Source organism: Ahaetulla prasina, chromosome 2, assembly GCF_028640845.1.
Source record: "Ahaetulla prasina isolate Xishuangbanna chromosome 2, ASM2864084v1, whole genome shotgun sequence".
Lineage (NCBI taxonomy): Eukaryota > Metazoa > Chordata > Lepidosauria > Squamata > Colubridae > Ahaetulla > Ahaetulla prasina.
The window spans coordinates 178013521-178035026 of NC_080540.1; the positions used below are offsets into that span (position 1 = coordinate 178013521).

Sequence of the window (21506 nt, forward strand, 5' to 3'; positions counted from 1 at the left end):
TCTAACCAGAAGAGCTCAGCTTTTCAAGAGCATTTAGAAATAGAATGAATTTGCAAAAGGGAAAAGAAAGGATAGGGATTTTTCACTGGCTGTATAGTTGTTATGAAGAATTAGAGATATCAGCAGGTGCAACTTTCATGGCAAAGTAGAATTGCTTACACTCCTTTTATTGTGCATCATTTAGAATGAAAAGCAACTCAGACTTTGGCCTTTGACCATTCTTCTGAAAGGTGGGAAGAGCATAAAAAACAAAGTTCAATTTCCATTTCAACTTGTAATATTCTGACTAAACTTTATTAAGACATATATTCCTTCAAAGTAATTTTAATGAATTACCTCTGTAAATGCTAACTATAACAAGGTTATTATAAGCTTTTTACTGAAAAGGGTATTTGATCCCCTCCGTGGAAAAATGGCTAACCAAAGCTGTGGGAGTAAGCTTTGATAACTATAATAAATTTGTAAATCTGACATGGAATTCAGCTCAACTAGAAACCATTCCTAAACTACAACTTAATTTAGGGATTTGTACCACAACCAAAATGTAAGTTTCTCTATGTGTATGACCTATAATTCAGTTTTACAAGTTTATTTAAATAAGAATAGACTTAGTAATATGGATTGAATTTTATAAACTATAAAATTATAATTTATACTTGGTAAATTACACTGCCTTGACCATGGTTGTTGGTATTAATTTAATAGTGAGTTGGTATGATCAGTTATTTGCAGCTAATTTATGATGTACTGGAAAACTATACCCTCCACATTTTAAAATTCCTTTTTATCTGTATTTTACTTTTTAAGAACAGGAATATATGGAATCTCCTGGAGATTCTTGGATTAGTCCTCTGACCTATCTAGTTCAATTGTATATTCTGACAATGGCTAACAACTTTTATCCCTTCTTTTTACAGTTGTTATAAATTTAATGTAAATACAAAAAAAAAATCCCTTAGGAATGGCAAACCAGATTATTTGGCCACCACTAATTGTGGGACACAGCCATCATTGATATTTTCTAGAATATATTTGTTTATGTAGTTTGTGCAACTGCCCATCTTGCATATGTGAGCATTAGGAATGTTAAGGAACATTTTGCCTATTGAGAGTTGCATTCCTTATGGATGATGAGGAGGAGAGAATGCATTTGGGTGGTGGGCAAAGATATAGCGATGGGTGTGATTCTAATGTAAATTTCTCCTACCCAACGAAGTGAGTATCTCTTCTTGGTTTGGTTAAACCTGAAGCAGGCCTTGATAACTTATGATCTATCAGTTTTCCATGGCAGTAAAAGCTCAGTCCCAGTCATTTGCTTTTGAGAGTTTGCCTGAGACTACAAAATGAGAGTGTTAGCAAATACCCAGTGCCATGTCTACGTCTCTCTGGACCTCTGCATGCAGGAAACTCCACATTTCACATTCACATCCTGTCAGAATTCATCCCTTGCCAGATAACTGGTTGCCCTTGGCAACCATCTTGCCCAGAGTTCCCTTGGCACCAATGTAAGTATTTTATTTACAAACATGCCAAGGGAGCTTTGTTTGTCTTTGTGGATTTCAAGCTGCGCAGAAGTTTTAGAAAGGTATAATTGAATTTATTAGACCAGGTATAGTTATCTAAACCAGATGTGTACATGCATGTTTATTGTGCTTAAGAATGTATCTGTTCAGAGGAGTCTGGACTTGTTTAAGTCAAAATTATGATGCAAAAGTTGAACAGAGCAGCCTTCTCCAACCTGGTTCCCTCTTGGTGCATTTAGAGATTTCCAGATAAATCCAGAGTTTGCATTGAAATGATGAAATGTTCTTCCATGATGCCATAAATTCTGCTTCTCAGTGTATATGCATGTGATTTCATGACACACTACAAAAAAATAGAGTTTGCAGTGTGATGTTGCTGCATATGTTATTTGATGCACACAGCTGATGTGGATGTGTTGGATAGAATTCAGTTTGTCTTTGGGTCAGCTGTATTGTCATCCACTTGCAACTCTCCTGAAATTTTCTATTTTACAAAAGTTCCATTCTGATGGAAAGGTGACAGAGTAGTCTTCAGAGATAGCATTAGGAAGAACCCAGGTAAGCTGGCGTGGCCTGAGAGAAACAAGGAACATCATCTAGATTTTTACAAATATAGGTGACCTATAGGGGTAGGGGTTTCATAGGGCACAAGGAATTGCTTCTCCTAAAAAAGAAAAACAAATGCAAAACAGTTGGCGTCGATTAGATCAAGGTTTAAACCCTTACCTTCATGTCATTCCTCTTATTTATCAGCCTCTCCCACCTCCATCTCCTGTTCTACATTCAGGAAGTACACACTTTCCAAATGGGGCTCATGGAAACTTCAGAGTCTATTTCTTAGGTCAGGAATGATAACAAAATGTTGCTGGGAAAGAGTTAATCCAGAATTATTGTGATTACAGGCAGTCTTTGCGTACTGATCACAATTGGGACTGACAGATCCATTGTTAAGCAATGCAGTCGCTAAGTGAAACGTGACTACACTGGACTTAGAACATCTGTTCTGCTGTCATTAACTGAAGCACCACATATCATTAAGCACAACATCATGTGACCGTAACTTATTACTTCCTGCTGGCTTCCCCACTGACTTTATTTATCGGAAGCTGGCAGTGAAGGTCATAAATAGTGATCACAGGATGTTGTGCTTAATGACCCAAAAGATGCTACAATGATCATAAATTCATTCTAATTGCAAAGCTTCCAGACCAGGGATGAAAGTTAGCAGGTTCTGACAGGTTCTGGAGAACCAGTAGTGGAAATTTTAAGTAGTTTGGAGAACCAGCAAATACCACCTCTGGCTGGCTCCAGAGTGGGGTGGGAATGGAGATTTTGCAATATCCTTCCCCCAGGAGTGGGGAGAGAATGGGGATTTTGCAGTATCCTTCCCCTGGAGTGAGGCGGGAATGGAGATTTTGCAATATCCTTCCCCTGCCACGCCCACCAAGCCACGCCCACAGAACCAGTAGTAAAAAAAATTGAATTTCACCACTGTCCCAGACTACTTGATTTTTTGGAATATTGCAAGTTTCGAGACTGTAAGCCTACTTTTTCAGCCTCATCATAACTTTGAACAGTTGGCGAATAAGGCAGTCAGTAAGTAAGGACGACCTGTTAATAGGGACTTGTGAAGAATCAGGAGATTCATTCAATGAAAGAATTTGTGCAACAGTTTAATTACAGTTCTCCATGGCTGAATTGGCCAGTCTATAATACGACATAAAGGTACAATAAATAGTATAAAAGTACAGTATCGGTGGGTTGCTGCTAAGGGAATGCAAAATGTTCCATGAAACCGCCATTCTGAGAAGAAAGTGACTGCTTGCAAATGCAAAATGGTTGGTTTTAAGCATTATGAGGAGTGTTCTGAGTTCAAAGTTCTGAGCCGTGTTCTGAGTTCTGGGCCGTGGTGTGGCTCAGGCTGTAAGAAGCCTGTTATTAAAACACAGCTGCCTGCAATTACTGCAGGTTCTAGTCCCACCAGGTCCAAGGTTGACTCAGCCTTCCATCCTTTATAAGGTAGGTAAAATGAGGACCCAGATTGTTGGGGGGGCAATAAGTTGACTTTGTAAATATACAAATAGAATGAGACTATTGCCTTACACACTGTAAGCCGCCCTTAGTCTTCAGAGAAGGGCGGGATATAAATTTAAAAATAAATAAATAAAATTTAAAAAATGGTGTTGGTACATACTTAATCTCTACGATTTTTTTAAACCCTTGGTTCATCCACCTTCATTTAGCCTTTTTTCTCTTTCTCGCAGTGTGGAAGGAGACCCTCCGGGAAGCGAGGCAGGAACCATAGTGGACAGTCTGGGCAGTCAACCATACCGATGCGTCCCTGAAGTGACCAAGGTTGAGCACTACGATTTAGTGCCATCTTCCTCCTCTTCTGTCTGTCACGCTCCGTCACAAGGGCTTCCGTGGGCACAGCGAGCTCGGCTACAGCCAGCCAGCGTGGCGCTGAGGAAGCAGGAAGAGGAGGATAGCAAACGATCAGCACTGTCAGACAGCTATGAGCTCTCAACGGATCTTCAGGACAAAAAGGTACCTGGTCGTAGATTGTGCTGAGCTGTGAGAAGCACTCCTTGCTTCTGGGGTTCCTGATACGCAAGAATAAGATCCTGTGGCTTGCTTGAAGTCCAATGAGCCAGCATTACTGTGGGGCATTTTGGGAGTTAGGGACCTGATTTGTCTGAAGGCTGCAGTAAAAGGTTTTGTAGATTGAGCCAGTGTGGGAACTATCTATGAAATAGGAAAACATGGTCCACAAAAGCCCTTTAAAAGATTGAAAGTTCCAATATCTGTAAATTGGAAGGGCAGGCAAAGACAGAAACCCTAAGAGAGAGTGCTTAATACTAGAGCATATGCTTTGCACCTCAAGGGTCTGTAGGTTGATGTTTCTCAACTTTGGCAACTTCAAAATGTCTGGACTTCAACTCCCAGAATTCCCCAGCCAGCAAGTTGAAGTCCAGACATCTTAAAGTTACCAAGTCTGACCCAAAAGTGTTTTTTCCAGAGGCAACTGGACTTTCTGATTTTTCTTTGAAGATGTTTCGCTTCTCATCCAAAAAGCTTCTTCAATTTCTTCAGGAAATTGACAATATCCTGTGGTTCCTTTTACTCTGAGAAAACCCAGTGTGATATCTTGCTCAGAACCTACTGGTTTTTTTGGGTGATTGGCTTGTTCTTAGCGTCATGTTTCGATTTTCCTATTCTCACTCATCTCCCTCTTGTCTTTTCCAAATCCCTCCTCTCTATTGATGCCCATCATAGGTGGAGATGTTGGAGCGGAAGTATGGGGGCTATTTCTTGAGCCGGCGGGCAGCTCGTACAATTCAAACAGCCTTTCGCCAATACCGCATGAACAAAAAGTTTGAGCGTCTAAGAAGTTCAGCATCAGAGAGCCGTATGTCACGGCGCATCATACTGTCCAACATGCGGATGCAATATTCGTTTGAAGAATATGACAAGATCCAGAATGCCCCTTACTTTGAAGGTAAACCTGCCTCTCTGGATGAGGGCTCCATGGCTAGTGCTCGACCTCATCTCCTGGATCACGGCCTTCCCTACAGTGGCTCTTGCCGGACCGGCTTGGATGGTAGTTCCCTGCATTCCTCTTCTGGAGGCTTCTGCAATGACATCACGGAACTGGAGGATTCCTTCTCCAAGCAGGTAAGGGCCAAACTTCACATTTCCAGGTAGCTTTTCTTGAAACTCTAAAAAAAAAATCACTTTTGCCCCAATGAGACCTTTTGTGTTCTCCAGCTTGATTATAAGCCCAAGGCTTCTTCAACCCTTCCAAAAACCTCACTGTTTCTCTGCTACCGTGTTTCCCCTAAAATAAGAGCCACCCCGAAAAGAAGCCCTATCATGTTTTTGAATGCATGCGCTCAAATTAAGCCCTACTGGGGTGCAGGGGGATGGGGCGAGGTAAAAATTAAGCTAGGTTGGGGAGGGGGGAGGGGGAGCTGCCCTCCTTACCAGGCCTTGCACACCCCGACACCTGCCTCGCTTTTGTGGAAGGCATCTGAAGGACAAACGGAAGCCAGGGGATGCCACGTGTGTCAATCTGGAGCCTGTTTCTCAGCTGCAGAGGGCTTTCCAGAAGGCTCTGATGGCAAAACGGAGGCCAGGTGTGATGTGTGCCAGCAGTGGCAAGCGGCCGCAGAAGAAGTGGGCCAGCAGCTGGCTCCTGCTCGGCAGGGTTGTCTGTGCCCGAAAAGAAGCCCTAGCCATTTTTTCGGGGGTCAAAAGAAAATAAATATTTTCGGGGAAACACGGTATCAAAGTATCTTCTGCGGTCCCTGAGCTAAGCCATTGCATAGATGGGGACCTCCAGTCTGTGGGTCTCGTTTCTAGCCAGAAGGACCTTTTCGTTACGCTGCATCTAGATTTTGTTTCTTCTACATAGAAGAGTGGCAGAGAATGGACAAAGCTGCTCTATTTCATTTCGTTCATTTCGTTTCCACTTCAAAGTAGGCTCAGTTGAAGCTGGCAGAAGCCAATATTTTCATTTATTTTTGCAGCTCCGCTTTACCCACCTCTTCCCCCCTCTCCAGGCAAAGCAGCAAGGATTCATTTGCTTATAACCCCACAGGGCAAAAAAGGGGAAGCTTGTGTCCTCACAAATCTTCTGCCCCTAATCAGGATGAGCCGTTTTAGAAAAGATAATCCCATTTGGGATTGCATTGTAAACTGAAGCATACTTGATTTTTGCCTTGATATTACTTGAGTTTTCAGTTGTAGTGTTTTTTTTAATTTTGTAAGCCTCTTTCAAAGAAAAAAGGAAAAAAGTTGGAAAACTAATGAGCACAGTGCCAAGGCTCCCTGTTTTGTTGGTTGAAAATGTTAACAATCATAATGCTTAGCCGCAATGTTTATTCCTCTTATTAGCGGCAGGAATAATTGTTTAGTATATACAGAGACAAGCTACAAAAAATGGGTCATGACTTAGCAAATCCCTCATTGGAATTTCATCTCTACTCTGAAATTCTATTTTACTGACTCGACCTAGGAACCGCAACTAATTCATACACAGTAGATACTCCACGCCATATTTCTGTTGTGGCGTGCAAAGGTAACAGGGATAACCAATCAAGTTCAGCATCAAACAATTAACAGACTTTGGTGTTATTAAAATTATGTTTATAGAACACTTAATAATCTGAGTTCCTTTTATTACCATTTGTATTGGTTTCTGCTGTTTTGCTTTTTGTATCATGTTTGGGTTGCAGAAACCCAGCTGGCCATTAGGGTTTTTCTACTTAAGACAAGTAGGCTTAATATCTGTGCAAGTGCATCAAAGGATTCTTTGGCACAGAAAACAGCCTTGGCAAATAAGTAACCCGATGGACAACATTTCTAACAAGACAACAAAGAGATGATAATGGAGCCTGATATTTCTCCTCCAAAAAGGACTTCTCATACAATGCATAACAACTACTTTATGGTAACCTACTGATCTGGAAGCAGTCTCTACTCACTCCAAGTCATACACTGTTTTTAAGCCTGAAATACTACTGTGTACCAGATAAGTAAGATTAGGTGGTTTTTGTGTCTTTGAATATCTGAATGGAAAATATTTCCATTCTCACTTCATCTTATTATTCAATGAAACTTAAAAGGGCTCCACATTAGCTTCTTTCTCTTGGTTTGCCATTCTGTTTCCCAGATTTAATCACCTCCTAAAGCAACAATAGTTAGTCGACATTGCACTGCAGATGACTTCCTGCGCCCCCCCTCCCCGAATAGCACTGAAGGAAATATCATAAGAAGTCCTTGCAAATAGGATAGCTTATATGAAAACCTTGTATGGAATCCTGTTTTGACTTTTTTTCCAGTTAATGGAAGAAAAACAATTTCACAGCAGTACAGAAGGACTTTAACGTGAATAAAACTATTAACTGCATCTTGCCTATAAATCATGCTTTGGATCACTTGTGTTCACAGATTTCATTTTGGTACATCGATACTATAATGAGTTTGATACTATAACAATTCTGCATTCTGATTTGATAACTTACTTGTCTTCTCACTGCTGCAGTACCGTATGTTTCATAAAAGATTATTCAAATGGGAGTTCATTGATTAAAATAAGGTATAGGATTGATTTAATTTGTAGGGGATTGTTTTTCCCCGTTTCTTTCTCACAATATGTATTGAGCCCTTGTCAGCCTTGCAAGGTAGTCCAATTAAGAAGTGCACCCCAAAGTGTTAGTCCTAACTTCATGGTAAAGTTAACAGAATCTTGCAAATCTGAAAGTACGTTCCCCCCCCTTTGCTTTTATAGCCAAAGTAATTAGGGAGGGTGCCTTCTGAGACGTTTGCTACGTCCACATTCCTTCTCCAAACTCAGCTGTGTCTTATCTGACCCTTGGCCAGTCTGTGGCTCTTCCTCCTGTCTCCCAAGTCGTTCCCCTGCACCATTATAGTGCCAAAGAGAATCTGCCCTGGCTGACCACCTTCTCTGCCTCTCCATAGGTGAAGTCCTTGGCAGAATCGATTGATGAAGCCTTAAACTGCCACCCACTTGGCCAGGAGGGAGGACCTGGTGGCCCCACTTTGGAAAAAAGTGAATCCAAGGAGCAGCAGGGTGACAGTGCTGCCACTTCATTCAGTGATGTCACACTCTATCTGGACGAAGGCGCTCCCACATCGCCCCTCTCTCTGGAGCGCCCCCCCAGCACTGAGCCCCCAGAGCCTGCTCCGGGAGTGCCCCTCCCACCAGCCCCACGGCCGGAGTACTGGGGGGCGCCCCAGCGGGAGGACAGCCGGGAGAATGGGGGCGGGAGCCGGCGCAGCACACCTTGCATGGAATGCCGGGACTACCGCCTTCGGGGCGCTCACCTGCCCTTGCTCACAATTGAGCCTCCCAGTGACAGCTCAGTGGATCTGAGCGACCGTTCTGATCGGGGTTCACTCAATCGGGGGCTCATGTATGAGCAAGATGGCTGCAGCCCCCATGGCACCCTCAAACATCCTGGAGGGCCTGCACGCTCCCCCCACCCACACCGCCATTATCATCCCGAGAAAAGCCAGCCTCCTCCACCTTTGCCCATCCCACCCCCTCAGGCCCCAGGCCGCCTGCCTCCGCCTCCTCCGCCGGACAACTCAGATGGCGACAACGACAGCCTCAACAGCACCACCAACTCCAACGAGACCATCAACTGCAGCTCAGGATCCTCTTCACGGGACAGCCTGCGCGACCCGCCTCCACCTGCCCCAACCACCACCACGACTGTCGGGGGGCCCTGCAAGCAGACCTACCAGCGTGAGACGCGGCACAGCTGGGATTCTCCTGCTTTCAACAACGACGTGGTGCAGCGCCGCCAGTACCGCATTGGCCTCAACCTTTTCAACAAGTATGACTGGTGTGGTCAGAGTGCCATGGGGAAAACAATGGATTAAGCATGTTCTGCAGAAGGCTGGGTTAGGCTCCAGGGCTGGAGATCCAGCTGGATTTAGCATGGGGGGGAGGAATGATTGTGAGTGGTTTCTTGACTTGAGGACAGAGGTGCTGAGTCAGCTTTGAGTGTTTTTTTCACTTTTTTTGCTACTTATATCTCTTTTCTTTTCTCTGAGGGCTCCAAGTGACATGCTGTACATATGGCTAATTTCATCTGTGGGTTAGATTGGAATGAAAAAGAATGACTGGCCAGTGAGCTCAAGGGTCAAGGGGAGACTTGATTTTGGATCTCCCTGGTGCAAGCCCAGTCTTTATCTCCAAGGATCTCCATGTCCAACTGCCTTGTAGAATTGTTATGGCATCCTCTTTTTAGCAAGGCTATTTGACCGAGGTGATCCTTCTGCCTACTGTAGCTTCCAAACTGCTCTCCAAAATATAGACAATATGGGGAAGAATCTGTTCTTTGTATAGCCTGGATCACCAGTGGAGTGTTTGAGTAGCACATAAGGAGCAGAATTTAGTGGTCTGGGCATCTTCTGGATGAAATATAGCCTACAAATAAACAGGTCACATTATAGAAGGACTTCTGCTGGAAAATTTTGATATTTTATGACAGTCCTTGAAAACATGGTGCCCACAGTATATGTTGGGCAACAATTTTTATTCTTCACATGTGCAGCCTTCTATTTCTGAAGAGATACCCAGTAGGCAATCTGAAGGAGGGTTATTTTAGCAACTGGATTTTAATTGAAATTCTGGTTTCTAAAAATATGATTCCCTTTCCTTCTCAGCATAGTTCGGAGTTAGCTTCTCTCGTCCCCAAATTTTGAAACATGAGATCTTAATCCTAAATGGAATATATAGCTCCTCTTTACCCATTTCTACTGTTACCGTAACAAAATAATAACATGGGCTGTGCTCCTGGGTCTGATGTGCCAAACTTAAGCAAGTGAAACTTTTCCAGCCTGATGGTGTGAAATAAATGATGATGGGAGAGTTTTATTTTTTAAAGGACAGGACCATTGCCAGTCTGAAGGTGAAGAGCTCACCTAATACCTTTCTGTGCCCTTTTTGCTTTGACTTGGCTTTTTTCCAGCTTACTTCATTTGAGCGGTTACTCCCTATGGTGTCTATCAGGTCTTTAGGCAAAAGAGATGGCGGAAGGCTTAGGTTTTAGCTTCTTCTGGTTCTTAGAGCTTTAACTGCTCCTGAGCCAGACAGCATCTTTTTCACTGGCAGGAAGCAGGCTCTTGGGGGCTGGGAAGCAGCGGTCACATCATATTAACCAGCTGGGATCATGACTCACATTGAAGCCTGGGGCAATGTGCCAGGGTAGGAGATCACTGTGCCCTTCCTCCTGGAGGCGATCCTTGAGCATTTATTTCTGTGTGCATCCTTCAATCTGGCAAATTGAGGAATTAGTCTGGTCCATGATAGGGCTGTTTGGTACCAAAGGCAGGAAATCTAAACCTCCCCAAGACTTATACACAGATTAATAGATGTGGACAACGGTCTGTGAGGAAGTTCTCTGCTCTAAAACCCCTAATCATGAGGAAAAGCTGCTCATGCCCACAAGTCTAAGCTCACTGCCTCCTGTTGCTACCTCTTTCAGCTCAGAGAATTATGTTCTGTGTTTTGGAGTCCTGGTGTTTAACAGCATCAAATAGGATTTACAATCCCTAGAACACCTTTAATTCAATGCCTCATTTTTGTCCTTTAAAATATTATGTTCTGGGCAATCAGATAAGAAATTTGTTAAGATATGGCTTGGTGGTGCTTGACTGCTTTCCACTTAATTTCTTGATCCAGAAATTCCTTGTCTGCCCCTGCCCCCCCCCCACCTCTTTTCAAAAATCTCAAGCATGTGTTTTGGAGAAACAGAGAATGAAAAGGGTGTTGCTGACATCTTGTGGCTGTAAGGGAGCTAGGTAGGTGGCAGAAAAGACTTTGGACAGGATAGATTTTAAAAAAAGATGTTGAATGTTTCTGCCTCCTGTGGCCTTCAATGGTCTTCATCAGCTAAGTTACTGAGATTTCCAGATATCAGATCACCATTTCTCTAAAGCAAGGATGAACAACTTGCCCCCCACCCCACTACTATTCCATTTTTTCCAAGCCTCCCATTTTCTGTAGGATCACACTGAATATTCAGTGGCAAATGGCTAAAAGCCTTATAGTCCTTCCTTCCTTGCTATTTAAGGCTTTAGAAAGCCAATCTCTCACCCCAAGTGGAAAAGGGGGGTTTAAAGAGTGGCCCTACTTTCTCAAGTGACATCATTAATTATGCTAAAAAAATATCATCTAGCCTATCTATCTAGCCATCTGAACAGTTCATTTATTTGAAATATTAACGTTCTTCTCTTTGACCCAAGTGAGTGGAGGCAACCATCCATATATTTTGGATTTTAGATCCCATCTTCTCCAACCACCTGGCTAGCAGCAGCAACTGGAAGGCATGAGGTGTAAATGGGATGACTTAGTTCCCAGCTCACCTACACCTTCTCCCCAGCTCTTAGCTATATCTTGTATAAGTAAGCACACCTGAGGGCTCATCAATTTGTTGCCAACCATGGCAATGAAACCTCGTGTGTCAGCTTGGTGGGCGTTTCTGCTTTGTTGCTGCTTTAAAAGAGGAATATCTGATTCTACATGATCACATTTTAAATCTAGTTCAGTCTTGGATCTGATAATGTGACCGATGGAATTCAGGGAAGGGATCAAAATGAACCAAAACTCATCAACTGTCTATAGTGTTTAGCGAACTGCAATAAATATAACTAAACATTGCATAACTAAGGGAGTTTCCATTAGCTTTCTTATTCTCCCAGATAAATGACACAAAACTGTATCAGGCTGGGCGTTCAGGATACTTTCATAATGAATATCTAGAATTTTAATATACAAAAGAGACAACGTTAGAGTGCTTTTTTGGAAACAGACGCTTGTTTGGAAAAGGGTCAGTGTTTCTTCTCTAATAAAAGAAGTAGGAGGAACATGGGTTTGGGACAAAAGCAATTTCAGGCAAATGAATACAGGCTTCTTCTCATCCCATTGGCAGGAAACCAGAAAAGGGGATCCAGTATTTAATTGAGAGAGGCTTCTTGTCAGATACGCCAGTGGGCGTGGCCCGGTTTATCCTGGAGCGGAAGGGGCTGAGCCGGCAGATGATTGGAGAATTTCTTGGCAACCGGCAGAAACAATTCAACCGAGATGTACTCGAGTAAGGATATCTGTACATTTTTCCTTCCCATTTTCATAATTGATAAATGCCACCCTACCCCTAAGCTTTATTTAAAGCTATAACTTGTTTTTAATGTTTATAGGAGAATGCAAAGAGTGGACTTGTGTCTATTATCTATATACTCTGTTTATTGCATTTATGTTGTAACTTTCTTCTAGGAGGCCATTTGGGATTCTTGCCTTATTTTATCTCCACAAAACAGCCCCCCCCCCTCAGGTGACCGAAAGCCATGCAGTGACCTCCGGGATTGAATGGGAGCCCAGACCTGGGAATTCATGGATTAAAAAGATGAATTATTAGAGGGTAGCCTTCTAATTCAGATCTGACCTTAGAGAAGCTCCATTATTTGTTCAGCTTCACCCACCATATAGCATGTAGTTCATAGTAGAAATTCATGTTACAGGTTTGTGAATAAATATTGAAGAGATACATGGGTTAATACATTGGACTAAATCAAGATGTGGTTTCTTTGATCTTAGCTTTGCACAGTATGTGATTGTGGCTTTTTAGCCATTGTTATTGGTTTGGCATTATGTATGAACTCAAACATTTTGACTCATTTTTCAGCCAAATTTACAGCTAAAATCCAGCCATGTCCTGTCTTTTGAATATTTAGAAGAAATACTATATAAATAAAATATATTATTCTATTGAAGACAAGAGAACATTTGTAGAAAATGACTTTAGATTAAGTTAAAAATTGGCCTTTAGAAAAGGAGACATATGATTCTTAGATATTTTTAAAAGATGTCTGTGGGAAGAGAGAAATGAACAAATTTTACAAGAAAGCAACCATTCAAACATCATCAAAGAAGTCTGAATTCCTACTGTACTGACAATTGATCATGCTTGGGGAAATTGCAGTATTTCTCTTTCTAAATGATTTCTAGAAGACTCAGCTACTAATTTGGAATGTAGTACATTTTGTGCTGAGAAAAATAGTTAAATAAAGTGATCCGTTATTTTCTTTCTTACATCTGCTTTTAAAACTTGTGAAGAGGTTTCTAAGAGTTTCTCCAAATTAGGCCTTAAAATGTGAACATTTTAAAGGAAGTATACGGGCTTGGAAATGAAGATGGTCAGAGGAAGGAGTATTCTTATACATTTGTGTATGTGTGCCTTCAAATCATTGTAGATACCTGGTGGTTGCCTGGACAAGTCCCTACGGTTTTCTTGGCAAGATTTTTTGGAAGTGGTATTCTATTGCCTCCTTCCTAGGGCTGAGAGAGTGACTAGCTCAAGGTCACCAAGCTCATTTTGTGTCTAAGGTGGGATTTAGAGTTCACAGTCTCCCGGTGCTCAACCTTATTCATACTGAACCAATATGTCTCTTTTCCTTCCCTGTATTTTTCTGCTTTGTAGTTGTGTTGTAGATGAGATGGACTTCTCCAGCATGGACCTGGATGATGCCCTGAGAAAGTTCCAGTCACACATTCGGGTGCAAGGTGAGGCCCAGAAGGTGGAGCGTCTCATTGAGGCTTTTAGGTACGTTGAAGGTGGAACTATTTTCCCACAGATTCCTTTAGCATTTGGAAATATGGGAAGAGAGACTAGCCTAGAAAACAGGCCACAGGCAATAGAAACATATAGCTCTGTGCCAGAATACCTGTCGTGTCCCACTCCTCCGCTGACGGCCGGGTCAGGGAAATCCGAATCAGGCGTGCCTCTGCAGCTCTGCCAAAGTCCTAGCAAAATCCTCAAGGCAGGCAGGAGACCAGAAAGTGACTTCAGCAAGATATGTTCGACTTTGCCTGACTCAGAGACTGCCAGAAAGCAGATCCTTTATATAGGCCATGGGGTGTGGCTCCATGACTCAGCACTTATCCAGGCCTGCCCCTCCCTTCCTTCTGACGCCGCCGCCTATCAATTCTTCTGACGCGAGGGTCACTCCAGTTGGCAGCTGTTGGTAATAAACCTCCCTCAGGCTCACATGCTGTGGGGGAGGGGGAGGGGTCTAGTTGCTCCGTTTGCCTGGGCATGGAGCCAGGGCTGGGGCCGGGAGGTGCTCCCTCCTCCGCAGCCTGTCTGGGCATGTAGCCAGGGCTGGGGCCGGGAGGTGCCCCCTCCTCCTCAGCCTGTCTGGGCATGGAGCCAGGGCTGGGGCCGGGAGGCATACTAGAACATTCTTCAGCGTTCGGAAGCAGATAAGAAGACCCCGGCTGCGGTGAGAGCGGGAAAGACACAACAATACCTTTGAACTTGTATTGCCCATTCCCATGCTGGACAGCAGCGTCTGCAACAAATCATATCCTCAAGATAGCACATGTGATGCATCATGTAAATGCCATGATTATGTGTCCCAATGTCTGATGCAACTACCTAATTTATACTGCTTGCATAATACCATCATGTATGTTTAGTCATTTGTCCTACCTAGCAAACATTCATGATGCTGGATATGATTAGTGGAAGTTGTAATTCCAATACCTTGGATAAAGGCATTCAACTATAAACCTCTTCCTGACGGATTTCCTGTTGAGGTTATACTAGCTAGTTGGTATATTCTGCTAATAGGTTCTCTGCAATATCAGGCTGGCTAAAGATGATGGTTTGCTAATGAAAGGGAATATTTGTGTATTGATTCTTGTGCATAGGTTTTAGAAACAGTAAAACATTGGAGCAAGTCTCCTAGGTGTGCAAACTCATTTCCACAGTGTATAAAAGATGTTGCGGTGTGTCTAATCTGTCTGTCTGTCTGTCTGTGTCCACTGGCATCAGTCTCATTCATTCAGTCCATCTACCAGAGTAGAATGGGAATGTATGAGCCTGACAAAGCCATCCTCTCCCACACTGAAAGGATGCTCACATTAAAAGAAAATGCAGTCTTTTTTCCATTGTAGAAAAAGACAATGCACCACAGGCCAGTGCGTGATAAGAGTTCAGCCATTCAACTTGAACAAATGAAGTAATTTGTCAGGTTTAAGGTGCAAAACGTAGTCTTTAAGAACACCGTAGCATGCTTTATTTCTTTTGCTACTACCAGCTGCACTTTTATGAAATAATTGCAGGACTGGAAAACTTACTTTAAGAAGCAGAGATCAAGAGAATTGGGAAAACATGTTCAGAAATGGAGTTTAGTTCCTTAAATACTTGGAGTAACCTTGACAATATGAGCTTCCTCTCTATGGACCAGTCCCTCCTTCCTCATTTGTCTTAATTGCCTTGCATTCATAGTTAGTGAAACACCTTTACAAAATCTCGCCCTTTTAAAATATTACTAGGATTTCCTTCTCCAGTGGAAAATACGAAGTCAGGTTTTGGAATGACTCTGGAATTCCTGGTTAAGTTAAATCAAAATGAATTTTGGTGCAGATGTAAAAGCACAATACTTACATGTCTGTTGTTACTAATCTCCATTTTCCTTAACCTCATAGATCAGGGGTGTTGAACTCAAGGCCCGGGGGCTGCATCCGGCCTGTAGGGTACTTAGATTTGGCCTGCAGGGCTGCCCTGGAAACAGTGAAGGAACCAGCAAAAACAGTCCCGAGCTCCGTTTTCACTGGCAGAGGATTGCAGGAGGCCATGGCAGCTGAAAATGGAGCTCGGGAGCCCGTTTTTGCTGACAGAGTGCTCGGGCCACCACGGGTGCCCCCGACAGGAGTGACATGGAGCTGGTCAGGCCCACCCTGGCCCCCTGAGGTCAAACACAACCCTGATGTGGCCCTCAATGAAATTGAGTCTGACACCCCTGTCATAGATAGTCAGTATTCATTTCTAACTAATGGCTGCATGGTTTACCAGGCACTGGTGTTTCAGCTTTGGAACTCTGAGATTAAAGTATTTATTTATTTATTTATTTTATTTATTTGATTTTTATACCGCCCTTCTCCCGAAGGACTCAGGGCGGTGTACAGGCAGCAGTAAAAAATAACAATACAATGTACAATTTAAAATAGAAATTAAGAAACTTATTATAATTAGCCTAGCATTTTAAAAATTTATAAAACTAAACCCCATTTAAAATAAATAACAAATTTAAAATCAATTAAATTTAAAATTTATAAAATTAAAAATTTAAGCCAGGAATGAAAAGGTGTGTCTTCAGTTCGGAAGGTCCAAGGTCAGGTATTTGGCGAAACCCGGGGAAGCTCGTTCCAGAGTGTGGGAGCCCCCACAGAGAAGGACCTTCCCCTGGGGGCCGCCAGCCGACATTGCTTGGCGGACGGCACCCTGAGAAGTCCCTCTCTGTGAGAACGTACTGGTCGGTGGGAGGCATACGGTAACAGCAGGCGGTCCCGTAAGTACCCGGGCCCTAAGCCATGGAGCGCTTTAAAGGTCGTAACCAAAACCTTAAAGTGCACTCGGGAGGCCACAGGTAGGTAGGAGGGAACAATTATGCATGGAAGAACAATCTTTAAATGCTTCTAGGTTGGCCTCTTAGGTTGAAGACTCTAAACTAAAAGATGATTATGAATCTAGACATAGTACATGACACATAAATATTAATACGTATACATTGTTCAGACATTATAATTCTAAACCATTATAATTCTAATCCATAATTAAGAGAAAGATATGATATGGTTTGGTATGATATGATATCTGAATTCACAAACCATATTTCAAAATGAAAAGGAAGTTTCGCTGCAGACTTTATAGTAGTTTGATTTGGGCAATATTGTTCCAATTGAAGAGTATGCCTGATAAATATCCGTATTTGGAGGTATGATTTCACCCATCCATCAAATTGGCTAGATGGAATCATTTTATTGGACATTAGGAATGTTTTTTCTTGTAGCATGATATGATATACTTTGATTTTGTTTTGCTTGCATAAGCATTGTGGAGTTCTCTAAAACATAAATAGGCAAATTATCAAAGATAAGGAGCAAAAAGTTATTTAATTCATTAAGGAAAATCTCAGGCAATTTAAAGACTAAATAAGGTCCAGTTTCATTTGTTATATTTTTGTTCCTGTTTAAATTTAGCCTTCTTTTTAAAGTGCCTCCTTATACAACGGAAAGAGTATAAAAATGCATTATATGGAATTGGAACAGATGTATAAGGCTATTAGTGGGGAGCTCAGCATTTTATTTATTTTAAAATAAGGAAAATAATTTAGAATTTTCCTCAGTAAAATATTTTCTTCTATCAATGTCCTGTGCTTGTATATACAAGTTAATCTTAAGGGACTGCATTTTGTTCCAAGTTAATCCAGAAAAAAAGACTTTTTAATTTATAAATACAAAAATACTAATTTATTCACTTACACCTGCTGTTTGGAGGAAAATCCATGGCTTCAATATTGAGACAATGTATTCTGAATATTAACCAAGTCTGTCAACTAAAGAAAGAGTTAATATTAGATTAATCCAGGAATAAGCCACTCAGAGTTTCCCCAAACTGTGAGATGGACGGCATATAAATTTAATAAATAAACTACCAATTAATATTTGAATATATTGATACATGAATCAGTTTATAAGGTTGTATTAATCAGATTAATCCAAAAATTCATGATTTAAAGTTTCAGTCGATTAACACTACAAAGATGGATTTTATATGGTAATAAATAGGTTAATATGCCCATATATTTATATATTACCTGCAAATTCATGGCTAAAAGGCATCTGTCACCAAATTTTTTTTCATGATGGGCTATATATCTTGAGCCCAATGTACTATTCATGACAACTGAGAAGTATGTTGTTTCCCTCTGAATTGTTTGCTTCTTTGCTGTAACCTCAACCCTGTTTCCTCCAGCCAGCGCTACTGTGTATGCAATGCCCCATTGGTGCGCCAGTTTCGGAACCCTGACACCATCTTCATCTTGGCTTTTGCCATCATCCTTCTCAATACGGACATGTACAGTCCCAGCGTCAAAGCAGAGAGGAAGATGAAGCTGGATGACTTCATCAAAAACCTGCGGGGTAAGCAAGAATTCTCTTTTTAAAAAGAGTCTTTGGAACTCCCAATATCTTTGGTGCGGTTGCTTCTTTGCTTTTCTTTCAATTCCCATGCGAAATATATGTCATTCACTGCTCTCTTCAGTCACTATTTATATGTAATTCTGTGGGAGCTCAGAAAATTGTGAACTGGTTAAATGCACCATTCATTCACCATTCAGTAAATGCACCATTTGGCAAGTTTTAAGGGTTTTTTTTTCTTTACAGTCGACTCAATATTAATGGACTATGAAAAAAATAATAAAATAAAAGTAAAGAATAAGCAAATTATGATATCATTTTTGCAGATGACATCAAGTTGGGTAGGAGGGATAATAGATAACATCTTTTTTTTTTTTGGATTTATATCCCGCCCTTCTCCGAAGACTCAGGGCGGCTTACACTATGTCAAGCAATAGTCTTCATCCATTTGTATATTATATACAAAGTCAACTTATTGCCCCCCAACAATCTGGGTCCTCATTTTACCTACCTTATAAAGGATGGAAGACTGAGTCAACCTTGGGCCTGGTGAGACTTGAACCTGCAATATTGCAAGCAGTTGCTGTTAATAACAGGCTGCATTAGCCTGTTGCGCCACCAGAGGCCCTTAATCTTAATCTTAATCCTTAATCTTAAGGAACAAAACCACAATTCAAAATTATTTTGGAAGGCTTGAACATTGGGTCTGAAACCCAGCAATCTCTTCCTTGTTCTCAAAGCTGAGAATACATGCAAGTTTGTGGACAAGCTTGGTAAAATCTCAGAAGCTAGGGAGATGCAAAAAAAGGTTTGCAGCAATTTTGGAGACAGGATTTTGGTGCCATTAATGACTGCAAATGTTTAAAATAATAAGACATTAATTATGTGGCAAGAAAGAGATTGCACATTCCAGACTTCTGCTTGCTTTGGTCCAGAATTTATAATACCTAGACATAGTTTTTCAGTATTTTAATGCAAGCTACTCAAAGCTTTTGATATGAAGATAGCAAGATGGTGACATCTTAAATATTGCCTCTCCATTTTCTTTAGAGATGACTCAGCAATAAGGGACTATGAAAAAAATAAGAAAACAAAAATAAATAAGAAGCAAATTATTATAATAAATTTGCAGATGACTTCAAGCTAGGGGAAATAGCTAACGCCTTAAAAAACAAAATCACGATTCAAAATTATTTCAAAAGGCTTGGATATTGGGATAAATCTAAGAATTATCCAATGAAGACAAATGTAAAGTTCATTTGTGTAGGAAAATACAGATGCAGAAGTACAGGATTGAAGAGAACCTGCTTGATGGCAGTGTATGTGAGAAGGTCTAGGGATCCTAATGGATCCCCAACTATATATGAGCCAACAATGATGCAGCAGCTCATATGACTGATACAATCTTTGGCCTCATTGAATTCAGATCGTGGGTTGTAATGATAGCTTTGTACTCTGCATTTGGAGTACTGTGTTCAATTCTGGCCACTGTGTTTTGAAAAGGACATGAAGAAGCTGAAGCAAGGAGAATTATCAGGACACTAAATCTCTGGAAACTAAGAAATGGAAAACTTACAGGCATGTTTAGCTTCCAAAGAGAAGACTGAAAAATGGAGGAGATTAGCCTTCTGGGAAAATTGGAGATAGAACAAACACTTAACTGTTTGGATTTTTTTTAAAAAAGAGATTAGGCTGAATATTTGGAGGAATTTCCTGATGGTAAGAAATATTAAGCAGCTGAATATTCTGTCTGGAACAGTGGTGTTCTGCTGCAAGTTTTCAAGAGCTGGATGGTCAGCAATATTGGATTATTAATAAGATTCCTTCCAACTCTCACTTTGTATGATCATCATTACCATGAGCAAAGGGGCTACCAGTTTCAATTAAAATGAGAAGGAAGTACATACAACCTGAGCTCAATGGTATAACTTATTTCAAAATAGAAATTGATATTGTTTTGATCAAATGCTTTTTTAAGGCTTTCTATAGTTAAGATCAATTTGGACTAAGCAAAACAGCCAGAATATTGCAGAGCGAAGAACAGCTTTGGTTAAGAGACCTCTGTTTTTCCATAATAGAAAAAGTTGCCCAGATCATTTTTCTGGGGAATGCTTAGGACCTAGAATTCTGTGGATTGTGAATAAATGTTGCCCATGGTTGAATTGGATAGGATTATGATTATTATGTTTGGTGGCATGGTCAGCCAGCTGTTTAAATTGGATTTGGCATTTTTATCCACCTATTGAATTCTTCCCGAGGACCTGAGATAGGCGGATGTTGTTTGATAGTGTACAAGGATATAAGCCATTCCAAGACAAGCTGTCTTTTGCAATTGACTGATGGTGATTTTGTCAATGCCTATGTTGTTCAAGAGTTAGCTGCTGCAAGAAGATCACACAGACTGACTATAAACAACAGCATGAGTAGCATTAATGGTGCATTGGAATATTTCCAAGAAATACCACTTGCCTGCAAGCAAGAACTGATGGGACCATAAAATAGTGAAAATAATAGAAAATGAAGAAGCTAACGTACTCTGGGACTTTAGAATTCAAACAGACAGGCACCTGCCCCATAACACCCCAGGCTTAATGTTTGTTGATAAGAAAGACAAAAAAACATAGATAGTGGCTGTGGCAGTAGCTGGAGACAGAAGAATAGGAGAAGGAACTGGTGGGGGGCGGGGAATCACAAAAAGACCTGCAAATAGAAATAAAACAAAGAATTGTACCTTGGGTACAATTCCTGAACTTTACCTTAGGCTCTTTGGCGGGACTATATATTCTCACAGTTCCCAATATGGGAATTGTACTAACCTGTTAGAGCTGTTGTAGGCTTTGAAAATGATACGTGGATTTATTTTGAACAGTTTTTGTGTGTGTGTGTGTGTTTTTGTCAGTATGTAATCTATGATGGCAATGGGGAGGGTTGAGGTAAATGATGTAAAATCAACGCATATTGCACACGTCACTCATTTTCATTTTCTTTGTGGCAATTGTTCCTCTCTTCCCCTTGTTCCCCCTCTCCCTGCCTAGTGATATGCTGCCCAGGACCTGTGAGATAACTCTTGCCAGGAATCTGAATGAATTTCTTGCAAAACTCATTTTTTAAGTTAGGCTGAGGCATAAGGCTGTGACTGGCTTACAAGGCCTAAAACATACAATATGTGTGGTTACGGTATTATTAGTCAGACTAAATGTGGCCTTTCGGTTCTCTGTTGACTCCCCCTCTTGGTTTCTTTGCCAGGGGTTGATAATGGGGAGGATATTCCCCGTGACCTCTTGGTAGGGATTTACCAGCGGATTCAGAGCCGAGAACTGCGCACCAATGATGATCACGTTTCTCAGGTCCAGGCAGTCGAGCGCATGATTGTGGGCAAAAAGCCGGTGAGTGGAAGCTGTCTTCAGGGGTGGTTGACTGTGGTTTGCAAAGAGAGCTTTCCCAAACACTTATTTTCCAGCTCTGCT

At 41.5% G+C, this 21506-nt stretch overlaps 1 protein-coding gene across 11 annotated transcripts in view; it reads left to right on the top strand.

Moving 5' to 3' along the window:
- Positions 1-21506, top strand: part of IQSEC2 (IQ motif and Sec7 domain ArfGEF 2) — a 166811-nt gene that overhangs the window by 136027 nt on the left and 9278 nt on the right. For all 11 annotated transcript variants that reach the window (XR_009153910.1, XR_009153912.1, XR_009153911.1 and 8 more), the window contains 7 exons: positions 3788-4070; positions 4800-5198; positions 8007-8887; positions 11990-12151; positions 13535-13657; positions 17876-18042; positions 21286-21425. Coding sequence is in view for 8 of the 11 variants with exons in the window: in XM_058173488.1 (XP_058029471.1) it covers positions 3788-4070; positions 4800-5198; positions 8007-8887; positions 11990-12151; positions 13535-13657; positions 17876-18042; positions 21286-21425 (2155 nt within the window). In the remaining 3 variants the exon portion in view is untranslated. The remainder of the gene's footprint in view (positions 1-3787; positions 4071-4799; positions 5199-8006; positions 8888-11989; positions 12152-13534; positions 13658-17875; positions 18043-21285; positions 21426-21506) is intronic.